This window comes from Physcomitrium patens, chromosome 3, assembly GCF_059467195.1.
Source record: "Physcomitrium patens ecotype Gransden chromosome 3, ASM5946719v1, whole genome shotgun sequence".
Lineage (NCBI taxonomy): Eukaryota > Viridiplantae > Streptophyta > Bryopsida > Funariales > Funariaceae > Physcomitrium > Physcomitrium patens.
This window is the reverse complement of record NC_143412.1, coordinates 25674326-25694697: the sequence shown is the minus strand read 5'-3', so window position 1 is coordinate 25694697 and position 20372 is coordinate 25674326. Positions and strand designations below refer to the sequence as shown.

Here is a 20372-nt window from a genome sequence, read left to right as displayed (position 1 = left end):
ATATACTAAAAATAAAAATAAAAGATCTCAAAATTATATGTTTAATAATATTTGATGTAGTTTAATTTCTTAAACTTTCATTTGAGAATAAAATCTAAAATTTCAAATAAGAATAATTTTGTTTCATAAGATTGTAGTGATTTCTAATTTTTACTATATTTAATATAAACATATGTATTAAAACCATCTTTAAAAATACAACAAATGATTTCAAATCTAAAATATAAAGATAGTATAAATAAATTGCATAAAAGAATGCTAAATTTTTTTAAAAATAGTATTTGATGAAATATATTAAAAAAACTTACAATTGATAAAATAAAATAATAATTATAAATTTATGATAAAAAGAAAAATAAATTATTATATTATTTGAAAAAAATACACAACTACAGGTTGAATTTAAAATTATTATGCAACTAAACAAAGCATAAACATAAATCAAAATCATTCAAATGCTTACAATTAATTTTACTTTATACCATCAAAATAGAGCATACACCAAACTATTGAACTATAGGTAATAAATAAATCTAATAAATATTAATTAATTAATTAATTAATTAAAATATTTATATAATAAATAATAATAAAAAATTATAATTACGAATTATTCAAACTAATTAAATATTTTTGTATATTTAAATTACTGTTAAAATCAAGAGATAAGTTACTTTTAAATTGTAATTGTTAATATATTATGTTATATCCTTAATACTCTATTTCTAACTTGCATATTTTATAAGTCTTTTATAATTTTATAGTATTTAAAGTGTAGACTTTTTTAAATATCTCATATATTTGATATATTAAACAACTCCAACTGATTAAGTAAATAGTACATAAAAACTATGCACTTTTTTATTGGTTATATATATTCTTCTTTATAATTTTTTAAGCTGTATAATTTCTAAATACTTTATGATTGAATATTTTTTATTCTTTTTTGAAATATTAATTAGATATTAGTTAGAATTTATAAAAGAATAATTATATTGCCATTATAAAAAAATAAAATATAAAAATAAAATTCATTTGTCTATCTAATCTTTATTTCTTTTTTTTCTTTTTTTCTTTGATCGATTTTTTTAATTGACCTTAATCATTTTTATACCACGACACATATTTTATTTAGGTTTAAGTATGTTCACAACCACATAGAATAGTAGATTGAGTATATTAAAAAGAAAATAGACCAAATATAGACTTTAAAAATAAAATACATTTTATGAAAAAAAGATATAACATAAATCATCTCACTCTTCTTTGGTGACAAATTATTACATTAAATCTAAAAATTAATAGAAAATAATATATTAAAAAATATATTTTGTTATAAAATTAAATATAAAATATATAAATAAATATAAATAGAATAAAATAATATGAAATTATAAGATAATACATAAATATTCAATTAATGAATATCATAAATAAAAGATAAAAATAAAAGATAAAAATATGGTAAAATATTTAATTATAAAATTAATTATTTTAAATATATATATATATATATATATATATATTCTTATCATGGCTTGTATAAAAAAATATATAAAAAATACATTATAGTTTTTATTTGTAGATATTAGATATTTAAATCTAAAATATTCTACGTTTTAAAATAAAAGATTCTTATTTAAAGAATTTGTCACCACACTTTTTGGTCTTTTTTTTTGAAATTATTTGATATATAAAATATATAAGTATATCGATATATTTAGAAAAATATGTTCATACATCAATATGTAAACTGCATTGTCTCTTGATATGGCATTGAGTGCCAAATCCTATTGGATGTATGTAGTTTAGTTTATTTAGTGGTTTTTCATCTATTTATATTTTTTTAATTAATTAATTTATTCATGTCAATTAGGATTTGAGTACTTAAGTGGAAAAAAAAACTTTGACTTGATATTCTTGTCAAGTGAATTCTTGTGAGTGATTTTGAGAATGAGAGAACTTGTTGTAAGGATTTACTTGGCTATGGTATTATAGCCATATTAGTAAAGCTTTAGGATTTCTCTTATTTTCACATTTGCACTCTTAGATTCCTCTTTTGTGGTGTGAGAGATAGCTTGATTTAGTTTGGTATAGATTTCTAATTTTTTCTTGAAAGTGTATTGAATGTGCATTTGTATTTGATTTAAACTACATACTTTATGATTGATTGGTAGCACTCAATATATTGTGTGTAATTTTATTTTTTTTATACAAAAATGTATCAAATTTTTTAAAAATATATTTAAAGATTATAATATTTTAAATATACAACTTAAAGAGATTTTATAAATCTTGCATAAAATTAAGATATTTGCATTAAGTTGCATCATACTTTTAATTTGTATCATTAATAATATTTTTTTAGAGTACTTATATTATATTTTTTTATTTATAAATAAAATTTATAATTACATATAATTATCATCTTATATATATATATGTATATCTATAGAAATCACTTATTAATTGAGGTTGTTAGCACCGTTCAAAATTACAAATTTAAAGTGTTTAAAAACAATTTCTACCTCACCTTAAATTATCCCCTCGTCTTTATTCTACTTGTTCCTATCCTTATTACTTCTATCTTTGTTTTTCATATCCTATCATCATATTCTCTCTATTCCTTATCTATATTTCTCTTATTTCTATTTCAAACATCCGTTCCTTAACTCTCTCCTATCATGGACATGCATATTTATTTAAATAAGAAGTGCTAGATAGAGGATAAATTCATGTAGATTTAATATTATCTTGTGGCAAAGCTTCTTAAAAACTTCATAGATATCTATTTGACTTTATACATGTTTATAGTTGATTAGTAGGTTAGAAATTTGGCCATTAAGTTAGCCATGTGTTGGAAGTTGTTGTGTGGCGTGATTTTCTACTTGGAAATATAATAGGTACTTAGTTATAGAAAACTTAGCTTTAACTTATTGCCTAAGCTCTAATAAGTGATTTATTCTTATTATAAAAGATAAAATAAATACAACAATATAGAAAGATATTCTAATAGTAAAAACTATTTATATTTAAGAAGGTTTGTATACAATGCTTTCTAAAGCATCTAGAAATGCCTTAACATCCTTTGTTATACCAAACCATAACTAATTATTCGCTGGTAAGTTAGATTTTCCATAAATTCAAAGAAAATCTATAATCTCCTTATAAAAATCCAACTTTATATTATAATTTTTTCATAGCTCTATATTTCTATTTTTAACATATATATAAAGTCTTGAATCTTAAAAATACCTTTATTTTGCATAAAATGCCCAAATTATAATAAAATTCTTTCAAAATATTTTTCTCCAATAAAAGATTTTTTTCTCTCTAAACTTTAGAATATCATATCTTTTAATCCAATCATTTCTAAATAATGTAACATTTATTCTTAAGCTTTATCACACAAAAAAAAATTGTAAATCTATTAAAGATCGTTTGATATCTTAGAAATCCTAGCAGATGCTCTAAATCGTAATTTATAAGTATCCAAATACTATTTTCTTCATATCTTAAAAATCCAATATTCAAATGCCAAAATATTGGTGTGTAGCTTCACAACATAATAATACACATTTTTGAAAAAAATTAGCCAAATATTTGTCAAAATACCCAAAATATGGCTAGAACCGAACCCCTCATGAAATTGGTTCACTAACAAACTTCAATTTGAAAGTATTGTCTTCAAGCAGATATTGCTCTTCTAAATCAATAATAAATCTTTTTTTTGCTAAATGCAAAATACAATATTTTAAACCAACTTTTCAACCGCACAATCCGATCTTCAAAAGCCCTTCATATGCATGTACTATACTCCAAAGAGTCACAGTAGATACAAAATTGACAACTTTACTTTGAGCGCCTATATCTTCTTCATAAAAACTCTAAATTACATAAAATTTTCACCAAAGCCATATCCAAAATCCTAAATTAGATGATCCTAACCTTTGATGTTTTAATGGTTTCAAAAGAGTAACCCTAATTCCTAGTAAGGCCTAACGCAGCATCCTTGAAGTCCATTGGACATGAATTTTGGCCAATAAGAATAGAAATTTTTATCATCCATCTCCATTCATCTATATGGTTAGTCCAACTATCGATTTTTATACAAAAAACCTTCTTTAATACTTTTCTTAATAAGTTTTATATAATGAGTGCCTCAAACACCAAATAAAAGAAATAAAACAAGATTTCAAGAATCACCAATGTCAAATAAAGATAGCTCTAAATATACAAAAACTATTATCAACATAAAATCAACCTCATTAATAGCCCTTTTAAACTAATTACTTCAAAGTAATAATCTAATCATATTTTATAACCAATTAAAATCTAATAACATGGCTTTCACTATATTGTATAGTAAATTATATATATATATATATATATATATATGTGTGCATTATTTTTACATGGTAGCCAAACCACAACATGACAATGTGTGGGTAGTTTAAGGTATAGGTTAATAATATGGCATGTATATAGGAAACTTATCTTGCAAGTTAAGACACATGCCTTATAAATTGCACATGTATTGGAGGTCCTATAAAACATCACCGAGTAGCTTCTAATTAGATAATATATATATATATATATATATATATATATATGGAGGCAAGAATGAAGGCTTCTTCACTTGTGCAAAATAAATTGATCAAAAAAAATCATCTAATTAATTTTCAGTATATATATATATATATATATACATAAATACAATAACTTGTATAATTTTATATATTAATTTTTTAATTTAATACGTTTTCTATATATGTTATATATGAATTTAGATTTTTCTAATGATATGTTATAAAAAATAGATTCATATAAAAATAAAAATAAATTTATTATATTAACTTAATTTATTTATGTATTTTTATTTATTAATTAAAGTTTTAAAGAAAATTTATATTATTATAAATTTTTTAATTTTAAACCGAAAAAATCTTATACAACTTTTAAAGATTAAGATACTTATTAATAAAAAAATTAATATATTTTCATTAAAAAATATTTCTATTATATACAAATATTAGTAACTTAAGAATATTATAATAGTTATACAATTAGCTTGTTGAAATACAATCAATATTTTTTAAAAAAAATAGAAGTAATAAAATTATAATTATAATAATTGATATATTATTATATATATTTTTATTTTTGGTTATGTAGTCTTTGTACAAAAGGTTTTAAATAAAGATTTTTAAATATATAAAATATTCTTATTTTTATCTTTGCATTACCAAATTTTAGTTTTAATTCAATTTTTATGATTAAGCCATATATGTAATATATATATATACATATATTTAAATCATAAAAAATATAAAAATATATATAATAAAAGAATATATATATATATATATATATAGAGAGAGAGAGAGAGAGTTGTTAAAGCTACATCCTTCTTTTGCCATCTCATAATTAGTTTCATCAATTCTTCATATTTGTCTCTTGTTTCCATCCCCATTCTCTTACTTTGTTCCTATTTTCTTGATCCTAGTTCTTTGTGTTCTATCCCTTGTTTTTAATTCCTTATCCTATGTCCCTTGTTTCTAGTCCCATGTCCTCAGTCTCTTATTCCAAGTCCTATGTCCCTCGTTTTTTGTTCTCAGTTCCATGTCCTTTGTCCCTCGTTTTTTGTTCTCAGTTCCATGTCCTTTGTCCCTCGTTTTTTGTTCTCAGTTCCATGTCCTTTGTCCCTCGTTCCTAGTCTTATATCATCCATCTCTTGTTCCTTGTCTAATGTCTCTTGTTCCTATTCATATATCTTCCATTCCTTATTTCTAGTCCCATATCCTCCGTCTCTTATTCCTAGACCTATGTCCCTCATCCCTTATTCTTAATCCCTTGTCTTCCAATTTCTTGTTCCGAAATTGGTATAAGGATAGAACATAATATTTCATAATATAATTTATATTAATTTTATTTGATTTTATTCTATAAGAATATTATAATATAATATTCAATAGTTACAATTATATAAATTATCAAATTTAATTTTAAAGAATTTTTGTAGATAAAATCAAATATTTTCTCTTATTCAATTTATATTTATTTTAGTTTGTAAATAATCTATGTGCTTTTGCTTTTTAGTCTCCCATTATTTAAATAAATTATTAGTATTTTTTTAAAAAAAATTATTTTAAAAATAAAATGGATAGTTATACAATAATATTTCTTTAAATAATCAAAGACAATTACAAAGAAGAAGGAACAAAGGATGGAAAACTGCGCAAAGCAATAGCAGAGGATTTTTTGATCGAGCGGAAGAAGAAGGTTGGGGGGGGGGGGTGGGGGTGACTGGGAAGTGGGGGAGAAGGGGGGGACTCGAGCTAGAAGACGACAGACATGGTGGGATTGTAGTAGCAGTACAATACTAGTCTGGAAAGGTAAAGAAACCACCGGGGCAGTAACTGAGGCAGGAAACGACGAAGATGTAACCGACAAGGAGTGGGAAGAAAGGAAGAGGGTGGGGGGGACCCCGAAGCTTCCACATTTGTGTTGAAGGGGATAACGTGGCCGCTGGCAGTGGCCAATGGGAGAAGGGTGGCATGGCGGAAAAGCAAGTTGACTACTCATCCATCCCTCCTTCTATCCATCCATACTCATATCCATCCACCCTCATATCCATTCATCCTCATATCCATTCATCCTCATATTCATTCATCCTCATATCCATCCATCCTCATATTCATTCATCCTCCTATCCATCCATCCCGATGGAAGCGAATATGTAGAAGTTACGAGCTATTACGAGTCTCCCTAGGAAAAATGTAGAAGCCAGCACGGGACCCGCGCGGCTGGTGCTGGGGTTGCTGGGGCTGGGCGACGGGTACCCCGGCTAGATAGATGGTTAGCCAACAGGGCAGGGCAGGGGAGGGGAGGGAGAGGGGCGAGAGACCCCGAGCGAGGCTGGACCAGAAGCACAGACGGAGAGAGGGAGAGAGGGGTCCCGGAGGAGGACGGAGGAGGAGATTTTTGAATTTCCGGTCGCAAGAACAACAGAAGAAGTGGGGTTGGGCTGGGCTGGGTTGCTGAATGCTAATTTAGGCATGACTGGGCCTCGTCGTTATCGGGAATACTTGGGGATTTGTACTAGTGTGGTCTGCTTCTGTCCAACTCTCTCTCTCTACCCCTCTCTCCCTCTCCTTCCCCTCCCCTTCACGTCCCCAGCCGTCGTCATGTGTTCGCCATCTGCCATTCTAACGTAACCTCCCGCAGATTATCATTCGTATTTTTCATTTTTTTTATTTGTCTTTTACGGAAAAAGCTCCCCTCACAGTTTGAAGGGATTGTGAGCGCGGACGACCGAGGGTTGTGGTGCCATGAGGTAGTGTGGTCCCCGCGTATGTGCTTGTGACAGACTTACCTAGGTTAGACCTTGATGACCGGATCAGTGAATTTGGCGGTGACGATGACAATGATGATGAACATGTAGTATTATCATCTGCAAGAGGAAGAAGACGGTGGCGATGGCGATGGCGATGGCGATGTCGTTGGGTGCCCAAGCTCGTTGGTGACCGTGGTGCAGTTAGTTCTGAGAAGGTAGAGGAGACGGTGTATCTGGAGAAGGTAGAAGGTAGAGAAGGCGGTGTATCTGGAGGAGGAAGAAGAAACAAAACGAAGAATCATGGACGAAGATGTGCTCAGGGGGAGGTTTAGAGGCGTGCCTTGAAAAACTGTGGATTGAGCGTGGTTATAGCTGTTGTTGTGGTGTGATGGAGAGGGAATTCGGGAGGAGTCGGGGCAGGGGATGGTAGGAAGGGGTTGGAGCAGAGTTTATTCGGTAAGAAGAGGGTTATGCGCGAATTTTGCGACGGAGATGACCTCGGAATGGCTATGGCTAGGGCAGTTAGACTGTGGCAATTGGAAGTGTGGAGGGGTGGGAAGAGTCGAAGCGCGCTGGTTGTTTTTGTTTCTCGCTGCTTCTTTGGGAGTTGTTCCAGGCGGCATGAAATAGGGTAAGGCTGATCGACTGCTTATGTGCGCGGATGTGGATGTGGTATTTCAGAGGGACGGAGTTTTGTTCATGCAGTTGAGACGAGACGGGCTTTAAGAGGTTTTGGTGGGTATTATTTTCGGTGATTTCTTTTTGGAAGAAGGATTTTGAGGAGGATGGACCCCGAGCAGACATTTTTGAGGGTTCATGCTCGGTTCTCCGGTGTCCTGGCGAGGCTTTTGACGCCTAAAGTTCGGAAAGGGTTGGAGTTCGCGTGCCTCTTCAATGCGATGACGTTGCTAGCCCTTCTCGTGGTTATGCACGTTAACTTTGTTGCTCAGGTTCCCTCTCTGCTCTTCATTCTACGTCTCCACTTTTCTGCCTCTCGGCTGCTTCTGTGTCACTGTGATCTCTCGGATTCTGTTTTCGGTATCCACACTAAGTTGATTCTCCAATGAGAATGAATTTAGTACGTACCTAACCATTCCGTGCCTGGTTTTCTTGACAGATCGTTGTACACTCGGTTATGTAGTTTTCGAAAAATCACTCTACACCACTTAACCTAAATATTTTTGTCGGTATTGCGAAGTCATGTTCGGAACAAGGACCAGCTCTCGTAGTTTGTGTGTCTGTACTGCGAACACTGCTTAGGTCACTGCATATAACGACAAATTGGCACATTCGACTACATGTTGTTCTTATATAATTTGGCTACTTTACTCGCAGCAGAGATTACGAACCTTTTGCGCTCATACTGTTGTATTGTGGAGCTTTATGTCAAAAGTGAAACAAACTAGCCGAAATACACATGTGTGAGTTTATGGATGCGGTTGTTGTAACCTCTCATGAATGAAGGTCGTTAGAGTGCGCTGTACGCATTACTTGCTAGTTGCTCCATCGGTACAGGATTCTACTCCAAAGTACCTTGCTGTGCGGTTCTGTAGATCACTATTTCATATACTTTTCTCTTGATTGTGATGCAAATATGTTTGCTGGGAAGCCAGGAGTGTTTTTCTTTAACTCAAATGGGGACGATTATGGTTAGAATGTGTCGACGAAGTTTATTGCCTTTGTTTCTCTTGCCTTCGGGACAATTCACAGCATATGTGAGTGAGATTGATTTTTACCTTGATGCTTACAGAATTTGCTTATTTTGGTTTATGGCAGCCTGGATGCGCAGAGTATTTTCCAACCAAGGATTTAGCTGGTGCTCAGCTTGTGCAAATCAAGGTACTCTACCTTAATATGATTTTCTGGATAGTGGGAGTAACGTATTACCAATCAAAGTTTGATAATGGCAGTATATGTGGTTTTAATAATTCAAACGGGAAGTATCAGGTGTTCTATTTTGATGTAGAAAACCAATATTTTTACCAATGCTACCTTGTTCTTAGTAGACGCTGAGCAGTGTATTAAATGATTTTTATTTTGTGTTGCAATGCTCCTGGTTTCTAAATCAGGTCATTTTGCTCATCTCTGTCCGGTTGACACCTTTGTTTAGCTGGACGAGTTCTTGGAAATTCACGACCTCGTTCTTCTTTCCTTCAGATTAGAGGTAGTTGGAATCGCTTTAGAGAAGATGATCTTGAGAGAGTCGTCTGGAATCAAGACATTTCAGCGAAGCGGTACATGGACGATGCTCATGGTCGAAGGAATGAGGTGGAGGAGACATATCAAGTACCTGTTATGGGTGGTGAGGATTGGAACATCCTTGCTGCTACGTTTTGGTTGGCTTTTCCTGTAAAATTGTACGACATGGTATGGTGTGGGAATTACAGTTCAATGGGATATCTTAAGGGAGGATTTTACTTGCGTGGGTGGGACAGAGTTGGATGATGAGCACAAGCAAGGGATGCAGAGAGGGAAAGATGAAAGTGTTGGACGTGATATCTCAAGCAGGCCAATGTCTGGACCAGGCAGAGGTCCTCTAGGTACTGCACTTGTACATTATTTCACTCGTTGGAGTAGCTATGGAGCGTCTTGCTTCAAGAGCGCTGAACAAAGTATTCGGAGTTTATGGCAAGTTTGGGTGAGTTCAGGTCCTCTGTAAATCATCTCTTCTGCGTAGAAGTGATGGTGAACGTACGAGTAGCTTTGGTTTTCTTATTGCGTAATGTAAATATGTAAGGTTTTGCGGTTCTCATTGGTGATTCTGTTTCGGTTTCTTATTGTGAGTATGATATCATATGCAGTTCGAGCGGCCTTGCTTGTCAGATTCTGCGTGTTCAGCCTTTTCGATTACACTTGCTTAGGGTTGTAGTTGTCTGTTTGAAACTAGTGAGAAGCTACGAAAGGTTATGGTGACCAATGTTGGGGGAACAGAGGATTACAGGTTGGGAGCCTTTCACTACCACACCAAAGTCGGACCGCCGCACAGTTGCATGGAACAAGTTGGATTCAGTTCTTGGTACGCTTCTTGGTTCTTCTTGCAGGCTGTTTGTGCATCCCTATTTTACATTGCACATGCTCAGTTTGGAGAGTCCTTTCATCTGTGGAGCTGCATGTTAATGAAAGCCAAATGTTTCCAACATTTGAAAATATTTTCATCCAACATTTTTGCATCCATTATAAGTTTCTTCAACACAGGCTTTGTGATTTTCTTGGATTTGCAATGAGTTTATTTTAATGTTGACCCTACATTTATTTTGATGGGTAGGTGAGAGTTTCTCTTGTTACTATTCGAACAGAAATTAAATACTTTGGGCGTATCGAAAGAAACCACAACTTTTGCCTAATGTTAACTGCAGAATGAACGCTTTAATCTAGTGCTTCTGTTATCGGTGGCGTTGATGAAGCTTCTTTTCTCGTAGGTTTTTCTCTTTCTCTCCTTTTGGGGAAATTTATCATTTTTATGGTTAACTGTATTAATGTGCAGTGGATCTTCCAGAGAATGGGAGCAGATTGTCAGATCCAACGTACTTGTACAGCATTGAAAAGGTCTGGATGTTCTTCTTGCCAACCGCGCTTGTTTGCAAGTGTGAATTGGATTTCTTTGACTACACTTTTCTTGCTTTTTCAGTGTTTTGGTATCTTCACCAGCTTACTCATCTGCTTTTCTGCGTCCCCAGGGCTACTTAATGATGACGGAAACTGCCAAGAATCGACATGATGTGAAAACCATCAACATCAGCGTTTCAGCTCATCATCCTTGCTTTGGAAATCGGTACGTCTGCTTTCTATGGTTTTCTCCCGCAATAGTGAATAATGTATGTGGTTGCTGTTACCAAATGATTTTTGTATGTTTACTTGTCATCTGCAAATTTTAGGAAGTTGTTGCTTTTGACATCAATTCTCCACTGATCATTCTGAAAGAACGGTCTGCTTAGGTAGGAATAGAAAAGCGACTTAATTTTTCTGTTGCTGTCACTTCAAGTGCATTCTGCTGTTTTTATTTCTTGCAGGTGGCAGCAGTTTCTAATTGACAACTTTGTGGGCTATGATACGATTCTTATGAACAGCCTTCTCAGCGCATATGGACGAGGTATGGTCGCATCTTTTGACTCTGCTGTCATTGTGTGTGTTCGTGATCTTGTTTCAGGAATCTATATAGAATTATTTCTGTAAAGTAGGTGCAGATATGGTTATCGAAACGCAGAGTCTCTGATTTTTTCACCCAGGTAGATCTGGCTGTTATGTACCTTTTGTTTTCCACTGTAATACTTCTAACCACAACCCTGAGCTGCTTGATTTGCTCGTTAGTGTACCTTGCCAAAGCTTTTAACGTTATCCTATTACGCTTTTCTAAGCTTCCTTAGGCCGAATGATTATTTTAATTTTCTTGTGGAGCTTGTTTCGACGTTATTTACCAGTGTTCTGCAGTACTTTATTGCTAGATCATCAGATTCACGATATTATTCACTGACGATAGCTATTTGCGCACATCCCAACTGGATGTGAACATGTTGTAGTGAACAATCTACAGTTTTTTCAGCAATTCTTTGGAAATCCTGCCCCTGGAGTAATCCTTTGTTTCTTTTTGCGTGTTGTAAATCTTATTCTTTTTCAGGGTACCTCTATAATTTCCAGACGAAAGAGCTGTACAATTTGAATTATTTACAAGAGTTCGGCAGTGTGCCTCAGGGAATAGAAGGTACATGTTTGAATTAGCTGCTATATTTTGTTAGTGTCAAGTAATTGCTTATTAAAGATTTAGTAGCTTTGAATTTGTATGCAATCAATCTTCATATGTCGTTTTCAAATTTCATGAAAGGCTCATGATATATGTGCATTTATGTATTGTGTTTCTGATGGTTGTGGTGAGCGCTGTTCTTATGATTTTGGTGTGAGATGCGCTAACAATGGTCAATTTGGCACCACTTTGTCAGATGATTTGTAATATTTGAAAATCGTAACAAGTTGGTTCTGTTATTGGATTTTATTTGAAGTTTATTCGTTATTGCGACTTTCCTTGGGTGTACTCATTGGTGGCCTTTCCTTTCATAACTAGGTTAGAGCTTTGTGAATAACGGTGATTTTTTGTGTGGTGATGCCAGATTACATTGTATCCAAGTGCGGTGTGCTTATCACAACTCTCTTTGTTTTCTTCACGACTACTATGTCTGTATCCTTTACGTTGAGAGAGACACAAGCTCGCATGCTGAAGTTTACAGGTAAAAATCAAACTTTGCCTCACCATTATGCATGGTTATTTAGATTTACTTAATTGGGTTGGAGTCTCTCTCTAGCTTAAGCCCTGGGTATCACTACATAAGGCGGAAAGCGAAGGGTTTCGTTTAAGTCCTCGCCCCGTCCTGGCCTTGTGTGTCAAGTTGTGCATACACACTAAATTAGCCCTTCCGCGCTCCCATATATTCATGTCAATGTGTGGCGTCTAGAATTTCTATCAACCCTGATTCGAGGTTTGGCTCTTCTGACATAAAAAATCTCCATGACCTGGGGCTCTAAATGTGGTTAATGTTTGGATTCTAAGTCGACGCTTTAAATGACGTAAATTCTTGTTCATGATTCTACAGTGCAGTTGCAGCACCATGCTCGTCACCGATTGCCAACTTATCGACTCATCTTCATTCACGTAGTTGAGTCGCTCGTTTTTGTTCCGGTGAGTACGTTATCACCCTTGTACATCAGACACTGTGTAATGGACACTACCATCAGGAATTATAGTGAGTTCGAACTGCAGACGTTTTCTGGAGATTATTTCGGGTAGAAAGGTACCAGTAAAAGAACTTTTAGTGTTCCTTTGTGGTTTTTTCGGTATTAATGCTACATTTGGCCTTATTTCGGTAAGCTGAGTATTGTCTTGTCTCGTGGTTATCATAATCGTGCAGCCTAGAAGTGGCTTTCAGATACCAGTCGGCTTTGTGGGAGTGGCTGATTAGTAGATGCGTGGTGAGTCTTGTGGATTGACATGTTTTTGTGTTAACTAGACCTTTTAGCTGTTGTTGCCTCGGTTGTGATGCAGATAATGATTGGGATACTCTTTTTCCTGTTCGAGTTTTTCGATGACCAGCTGCTTGCGTTTCTGGTCCTCACACTGGTCTGGCTTTGCGAGCTCTTCACTATGATAAGGTATTGTGCTGATTTAGACAATACCTTTTATGTTTGGGAGTTATATCTGCAGAGTAATAGCAGGTGTCAGGTTCTAAGGTTGCAAGGTCTATCCTTGTATTCAATAGGTAGGAAAAGAAAACATAGCTATTTGTCTATGTGAATCAGATTTTTTGCCTGTTTCGTGTTCCAAGGACTCTCTTGGGTTTCGTCTTCAAGCTGGTGTAGGATGTCACTGGTGTTGAATTGTTTTCGACTAAAAAACTTCTTATTCACTATCTGAATCATTAATGTGCTGCCTAGAATTTTTTTCTGTAAGCGGTTGTTTATTTCATTTGGAATTATAAGCTTCCTTTGACGGATATTGTCACGCGAGCACCCTTTGTACTTGCCATTTTGCAGCGTGAGGACGCCCCTATCGATGCAGTTCTTTCCTCGCTTCTTTTTTCTCTATTTCATGGCTTTCCACATTTACTTCTTCTCTTATACCTACGGTAAATTTCTTTATCAGCTTCCTATTTCACCTCTGTGTTTGCTTTTCTTCCTTAGCAGTAATTTGATTGTTGCTGTGCTGTTGCTTAAAGTTCATCTATTTCTCTGGTATAATTATTCCTCTTCAATGCCTACGCCAATTTTAAGTGCTGAAAGCTACATATTCAGTGTGGGTCCTGAGCACTAGTAATCTGAACTACATGTGGCCAGGTTTCTCGTATCTGGCCTTCTCAGCAACTGCTGCATTTATGCAGCATCTTGTGCTTTATTTCTGGAATCGCTTTGAGGTGAGGCTTATCAACCAGGAATTATCTCGTCTTTCATTAGGAGTAGGCAGAGATTGGTAAAGATCAATGGCAAGAAGATGCGTCTCTGGGAAAGTCGTTTCCTGTTGCCCGAGTCTGTTATCCAGAGGAGAGGGGAGTTATGTCAGAAATTCCCGTCAATTTTGTATAGTCGCATATGTTAAACGGATGGTTTAGAGGTTTAATGACATGTGAATTATTTCTGCATATGGTGCCTTCATTTGGTCTTAGCAAAATGCTGAACAAGAAAATTTCCTTTTTAAAAATTTGATCTGCAGATACCTGCGCTACAATTATACTTGCGTAGGCAGGCGATGCTACAACATCAAGGAGTGCACATAACGTCGTCTGCCTATCTTACCTCTACTGTCCACGTCAGCCAAGGGACTTTCATGAACAACTCAGGCCAGACCATGAGAGACATGGGTGGATTGAACGTCCGAACCGGAAGTCCTGATAATCAAATTGGTACAAGTCCCCGTGACCAAAGAACTCCTGGCGCAGTACTTAGTCCCAGAACCCCACTAACAAGTTCTAACGTTGTCAACGACTTGAACGCTGTGCTTGACCCTCCTTTACTTGACGTTTCTAGTTTTAATGTCGGTACTCCTAGCGATTTCGGCTTCATTCCACCTGCGATGAGAAGGTGGTCAAACAGCCCAGGACAAGATGTTGACAGTAGGTATTGGAGGAGGAGACTAGATATGGACAGGTTGCGCAGGAGTAGAGAGCGGGGTGCTAGGTTCGGAAATACGGGAATGGAAGCTAGTTTTGGAGTGGATGTATCTAGAGAACCTCCGACTAGTCCTCTGATGCACAATTCCTTCAGTGCGTTCGGTTCAGTGTTGCCTTGGATACTGGGAAGTTCCTCTTTTTTCTTACCTGTGTTTCATGAACTTGGAGATGGCCGAGCCCATTCACGAAACGGCGATGAAGTCGTCGACACGGATTTGAATACAACTCCTTCAAACTCGACCACACCGGGAAGTGTAGTGACTCATGTTTCAGACGAGGGGTTGAGGCAACGTCGCGGCGCAAATCATGTAGACGATACGTAACGGGTGGAACTTCATTATGTTTTTTATCCCTCTCTGTCCTTGAGTGTGTTTGTTTGCTCCGGTTTCCATGCAGCGATGGTAGTGTTTTTAACGGGTTGACGTTTTGGCAACCCAACGGGAGCAGATTTGCTGAGGAGAGAGGGGGTAGCAAGTACAGGCTTCAATACTCGTTAGAGTGAACAACCTTGTACATTCTGTTTTGTACGATTCTTTAGACAGGTTGTGTGCAGATTTACTAGTGTCACAGCTATGTCTGGAAGTAAACAGCTGCAGTACTTACTATGGTACTGAAATAGCTAGTGATACGGTTAGGAGTAGACCGTTTCCTTAAGGTATTTTATAAACTCCTGTGGAAGGTGGCCAAGAGGTTGCATGTCATCGTCTGGCTTGTAAAAGATGCAGTTCTTTTTATATTGTAGTGCTTTTGAAAGACCAACAAATTTAACAATTACTCGTCGTAGCACATTCTGACTCGTAAGTGTTGATTAGTTCTCATCGTACAAGTTTTGCTTATTGTGGAAAAAGTATGATAATCTTTATAGGATACATGCTACTTAAGTCTGGCAGCTTTAACCATTGCAACTGTCAAATAAATTGAAGCTCATATTCTAAGAATCAGCACATTCATGTAGAAAGCTGAAACAAGGGACACTACATGCACATAGAAAGGCGAACATTCCTCGAACGAGTGAAATCGCAAGGTACCCAAGACTGATTTTCTGAATAAATCGCTCTCGTAAAATAAACCATAAAACTCTGAGATCGGCTAAATTGGCAGCAAACGAAATGTGGTGAATTAGCAAAGTTCATAATACTAGTTCCGAAGCGAATTATTCACAATTTTCCACACATGAAGCCCGTAACCTACTCGAATAAGAAGAAGCTCAACAAGCATGTAGGCAATCCCAAGGAGTTTCACTTTCGAACCAGGGATTTCTGACCAAGTAACAGCCACTTCATGAACAGGGATGCGCAGCTTCTTGCAGAGGTAGAGCAATTCCACATCAAATGTCCACCTGTTCAAGCAACATTGTCTTCCATAAGCATGGGCTGTTTCTGCTAATGTTGAAAAAAAACCGAATAATAGTCCAGCATTTGTTTTCTTAATGGACCCAATTGTTAAACGTTAACGAGTTTTAGTATTGGCAAGGCTACCTAGTGATACATTTCTTATGCAAAATAGGAGGTGAAGGAAACAACACCTTCGCAACCGCATGTTGTGAAATAATTTGCGAGCTGCAGCTCGTGTAAACATCTTGAAGCCACACTGTCAAGAGTTAAACAAAAATGGTTATCAGCTCCTGAGTATCAATTGTTGCAGGCAAAATCCATACTAGACCTTTCTAATCATTCTAAAGAGCTTCAATAAGTAAAGCGCATGTTGTCGATGCCATCAGGTAGAGAGATACTGAAAATGATGTAGACAGATACATCCATTTCCACCATCAGTCAAACATCAAGAATGCTGCTAGGGTTGTGCACAGGCTTAGTTTTTTTTCTAAAATTGCATACTGCTTCCAACGAAACGTAGTTACGTTAGATCTATGTGAAGTTCGATTTCACTCTAGCAGAAACAGTCAGATATATAAATGTCCTCAACAGTCTATCCCGAGACTAATAGGATGTGTAGAAGGGCCAAGAAGAGAAACCTGAGTATCACGGATGCCTCCACCAGCAACAAGGCGAACACAAAGATGAAAGCCTTTCATGAGGATGTTACGGTACCACTTGCGCTGCATAACAAAAAATTAGAAAAAACGACTAAAAAAATTTGCCCTAGACCCGTCAGTAGCAGATAGTTTTTTTTAAGTTGAGTGAACTGTTCCACATCAGATTCATAAAAGCAAAGTGACCGCTGATAATCAGAGACATACATTAAGTACAAATGCTGTTACATATTCATAGTTTTATGACACGTCTAAGAGGAAAAACCACTTACTGTGGCTAATGCTTGTTTTTCTAGATGTGCTCGGGAGCCCCATACAGCTATGGGGATACTGTCCCCAGCAAAAACAGAGCCTTCTGTCGCAAATTTGTGCTGGTCTGCCATGCTTCGCAACATCTGAAGGAACAACATTATTTGAATTTATGTCAAAACTGGACAGTGTAAACGTTGTGACTGACTGGTAAGAGACCTCATTAAACGACGATGTTGGCTTCATTAATCCTCATATAAGTTCAGCAGAATCGAAGAAATTCGGTGACTTACTTGCAATTCCAACTTTCTCAAGTCTGCAAACCTAGTGGCACCGTCAGAATCTAGCATCAAAAGTAGTTCTCCACGAGAACAAAGCATTCCCTGCAATTTATCAAACTTCTCAGTATAGATAGTCTTTGAGCCTCTGTTGGATTCCTAAAATTCTTGGCTGCAAATTTAATATGTGATTTAAAACATGCAACGGTAAAAATATTTAAAACATTAAATTGAAAAATGGAAAAAATGGTGAAACAAAAAGAATAATTGACCGTCCTGTAGTAAAAAACAGTGGTCGAAACTGCATACTTTTCTGACAGCTGCTCCTTTGCCTTGGTTCGTTACTTGCTTAAGAACTCGTATCATATCCATCCCATAGGTTTTCACATACTCGGATGCAATCTCCAAAGTATTATCAGTGCTGCCATCGTCCACAATAATTATCTGGCCCCACGACAAAGATGACCCAAAGGTTCAAACAATCTGCTACATTGTTCATATACAATTGAATTACTACAACTATGCCAGAATTAGTGACCAAACTAGTGAAGTAAACGCAAAGTTAAACACCAGAGGGAAACAAAAAACAAATATAAAATATAAGATGAAGGAAGAAGGTTTCCATATCGTGAGGATACCTCATAGGTGAATGACTTGTCGTCGGCTCGCTTCTGAAGATAACTGTTGAACATAGAACAGCAAGGATCGTCATCATGTGCACAGCAAGGATGGATATATCACTTTAATGTCGTATCAGACTGTGTCCAGTCATAATGATGTACGCAGGGATGAACGTACACACTTGATATCACAATTCTCAATATAAGTGAAATTAACAATAGAAGAGATACCTCAACATTTCATCAAGGGTGATGCGGAGTCTTGCCTCCTCATTATATGCTGGTAGTATCAAAGATATATACTTCTCAGATGGTCGAGATATGTGAGGAATCACATCCTGAAACATGTAACAAATGTAAAGCGTTACTGCACTAATCACTAACGACCTTGGGTAGAAAACGTTCGATGGAAGGTAAACCTTTTCTAAATAGAGAACTTGAAAACACAAACAATAAAACTACGAGAAGGATTTCACGCCTACCCCATTCTCAGAATAATCCGAACGTGGGCACACCGCTGCGTGGCTGAAAGATGCCGTTCATTCCCAACATTGCCAGAAAATATCATGGTTAGAACATAGGAGGCCAGAGGTATAGCCACTGGCTGAAGAAGAATCACGGGCGAATAGCCAGGTGGAACGATAATACAAAGAGGACTAGTGTTTCAACATTCCAAGTGCCATTCCGATTAAAGCAGGATTCAGGAAACACCATTTTGTAGCGACTAAGAATATTATGATTCTTTAGCTTTCTATCCCAGAACTAAAAAATCTCGATCGATATGATCAGACTCGAGACAATAGCATTATCCTGTTCGGTGCGAAGAACTGAATTATTACAAAATAGCTGTATAACGAGGAATTAGAGAGGGAATAGGCATAATTCACCAGCACGTTTGACATTTATAAAGGTCTAAACACCGGAGGCCTCATGGACCAGCCATAATACAATTTTCCCACTACTTATCTGCTCCCACACTTAGATCCCTTGCTAGGGTTTAACAATGAGGGGGATTCAGAACAGATTAAGACGAGCTTTCTATTGACATCAGCCTTGCCAACTCGCAAATATGCAGAACAGGGGAAACATGACCCTGCTTCTCTACGAAAATTATGAACAAGTGCAATTCTGATCTCCTGATTGACCTGGAATCAACTTTTCGTAAGTACACACAATCTCAACTGACCTTCACTTCGACTTCGGTGTCCAACAATGTTATAATCTAATACTGCCTGATGTCACCAACCCACCTTAAATCTTCCTGCTATGAAATCCCAAGAAAAATCCTTTATCACAGACTGAATTTTCATAGGACAAGATTCGTAATACAAACGGCGCTGACAAAAATATGCTAAAATCTGAAAATTTGGACACGCACCTGGCAGCTAGGTCGAACTCCCGCAAATATTTGCTCACATAAAGGGAACCCCACACCGCCATCGACACTGCCTGGAAAAAGCAAATGAATACCTCAAACTTATTATCTCTACACCCTGCTCGTCGTCATTCTAACTCAACATGCCATCACCCAATGCTGATGTTTCCCAGCAAGAATCGGGAAATGCGACAATTCAATTTCTGATCTACAAATGTGCAATTCGCTCGTCCATTCCTTACGCAATGGCATTAGCTACCGTAAACGCGATCACGTTGATCGGGATTCGACCTCCATTGCACAGAAAAATATTGTAAAAGAAAAAATCCAGCGTACCACAACCAGAAAATTGAGGCGCAAAGCTAATGAAGATCCGCCTGATGCCATGGCCGCCGGCGGACGAAGAGAGCAGAAGAGTCGCACAGCAGAAGCGAGAGCATTCCTCACAAAGCTCCGCCATAGCCACGAGCTCCATCCTGCATCTCTCATTGTAGTTTCGTCCGAATTGAAACGAAAAATCTGCCCCGCGTCCAGGACTCGTCCAATTCTGCGCCTTCGCAGACTTTCCGCTTTTCTAAAAGTTCACAAAACCATTTCTGACTGAGACTTGCCAGATATAGAAAACTATTCATCGCATTCCACGAGAATTATTTGTATCTCTTTTGCATTGCAATATTTGAAAGACTTCAAATTTATTTTGAAATAGTTCAGATTCCTTAATTGTATAATTCGATATAAATTTGCACATTTGAATCATCTTCCATATCTAACATATATCATATTAAGCTTAAACCAACATACTCTAAACTTGAGATAAACTTTAAGGTAAAAAGATATATAAAATTATAACTATTTCTTATAATAAGGTAATATTT

At 35.9% G+C, this 20372-nt stretch overlaps 2 protein-coding genes across 3 annotated transcripts; one reads left to right on the top strand and one right to left on the bottom strand.

Annotated features, from left to right (window-relative positions):
- The first annotated feature begins 7473 nt into the window (after nucleotides 1-7473).
- LOC112279488 (membralin-like protein At1g60995) lies at nucleotides 7474-15771 on the top strand. 2 transcript variants are annotated; one of them, XM_073533054.2, is made up of 15 exons: nucleotides 7474-8286; nucleotides 9113-9175; nucleotides 9494-9638; nucleotides 9772-9974; nucleotides 10268-10352; nucleotides 10833-10882; nucleotides 11014-11108; nucleotides 11347-11426; nucleotides 11952-12035; nucleotides 12439-12555; nucleotides 12919-13004; nucleotides 13368-13474; nucleotides 13856-13947; nucleotides 14156-14232; nucleotides 14529-15771. In XM_073533054.2, the coding sequence occupies exons 1-15, from the start codon at nucleotides 8122-8124 to the stop codon at nucleotides 15306-15308; spliced, it is 2229 nt and encodes a 742-aa protein (XP_073389155.1). In that variant the 5' UTR covers nucleotides 7474-8121; the 3' UTR covers nucleotides 15309-15771. The 2 variants fall into 2 exon arrangements, with proteins under 2 accessions (XP_073389155.1, XP_073389154.1); XM_073533053.2 differs by having other exon boundaries at nucleotides 10821-10882.
- A 239-nt stretch (nucleotides 15772-16010) lies between these two features.
- Nucleotides 16011-20078, bottom strand: LOC112279491 (uncharacterized). The gene is made up of 11 exons (XM_024513980.2): nucleotides 19834-20078; nucleotides 19501-19571; nucleotides 18605-18647; nucleotides 18354-18460; nucleotides 18141-18183; nucleotides 17812-17946; nucleotides 17518-17607; nucleotides 17248-17370; nucleotides 16958-17041; nucleotides 16511-16575; nucleotides 16011-16324 (listed from the first exon to the last, which is right to left on the bottom strand). Exons 1-11 carry the CDS (start codon nucleotides 19984-19986, stop codon nucleotides 16123-16125), a joined length of 1116 nt encoding a protein of 371 aa, XP_024369748.1. The 5' UTR covers nucleotides 19987-20078; the 3' UTR covers nucleotides 16011-16122.
- Between the last annotated feature and the right edge of the window lie 294 nt (nucleotides 20079-20372).

Bases quoted from the DNA above. Each gene is read 5' to 3' on its own strand.
- LOC112279488 (XM_073533053.2), top strand. From the start codon at position 8,122: ATGGACCCCGAGCAGACATTTTTGAGGGTTCATGCTCGGTTCTCCGGT. The intron at 9,639-9,771 runs GTGAGGATTGGA...TGGGTGGGACAG, and splicing joins TCAAGTACCTGTTATGGGTG to AGTTGGATGATGAGCACAAG. The intron at 12,036-12,438 runs GTACATGTTTGA...TGGTGATGCCAG, and splicing joins TGTGCCTCAGGGAATAGAAG to ATTACATTGTATCCAAGTGC.
- LOC112279491 (XM_024513980.2), bottom strand. From the start codon at position 19,986: ATGAGAGATGCAGGATGGAGCTCGTGGCTATGGCGGAGCTTTGTGAGG. The intron at 18,461-18,604 runs GTAGGCGTGAAA...TACATGTTTCAG, and splicing joins CGGATTATTCTGAGAATGGG to GATGTGATTCCTCACATATC. The intron at 17,042-17,247 runs GTAAGTGGTTTT...TTTGTTATGCAG, and splicing joins AAAAACAAGCATTAGCCACA to CGCAAGTGGTACCGTAACAT.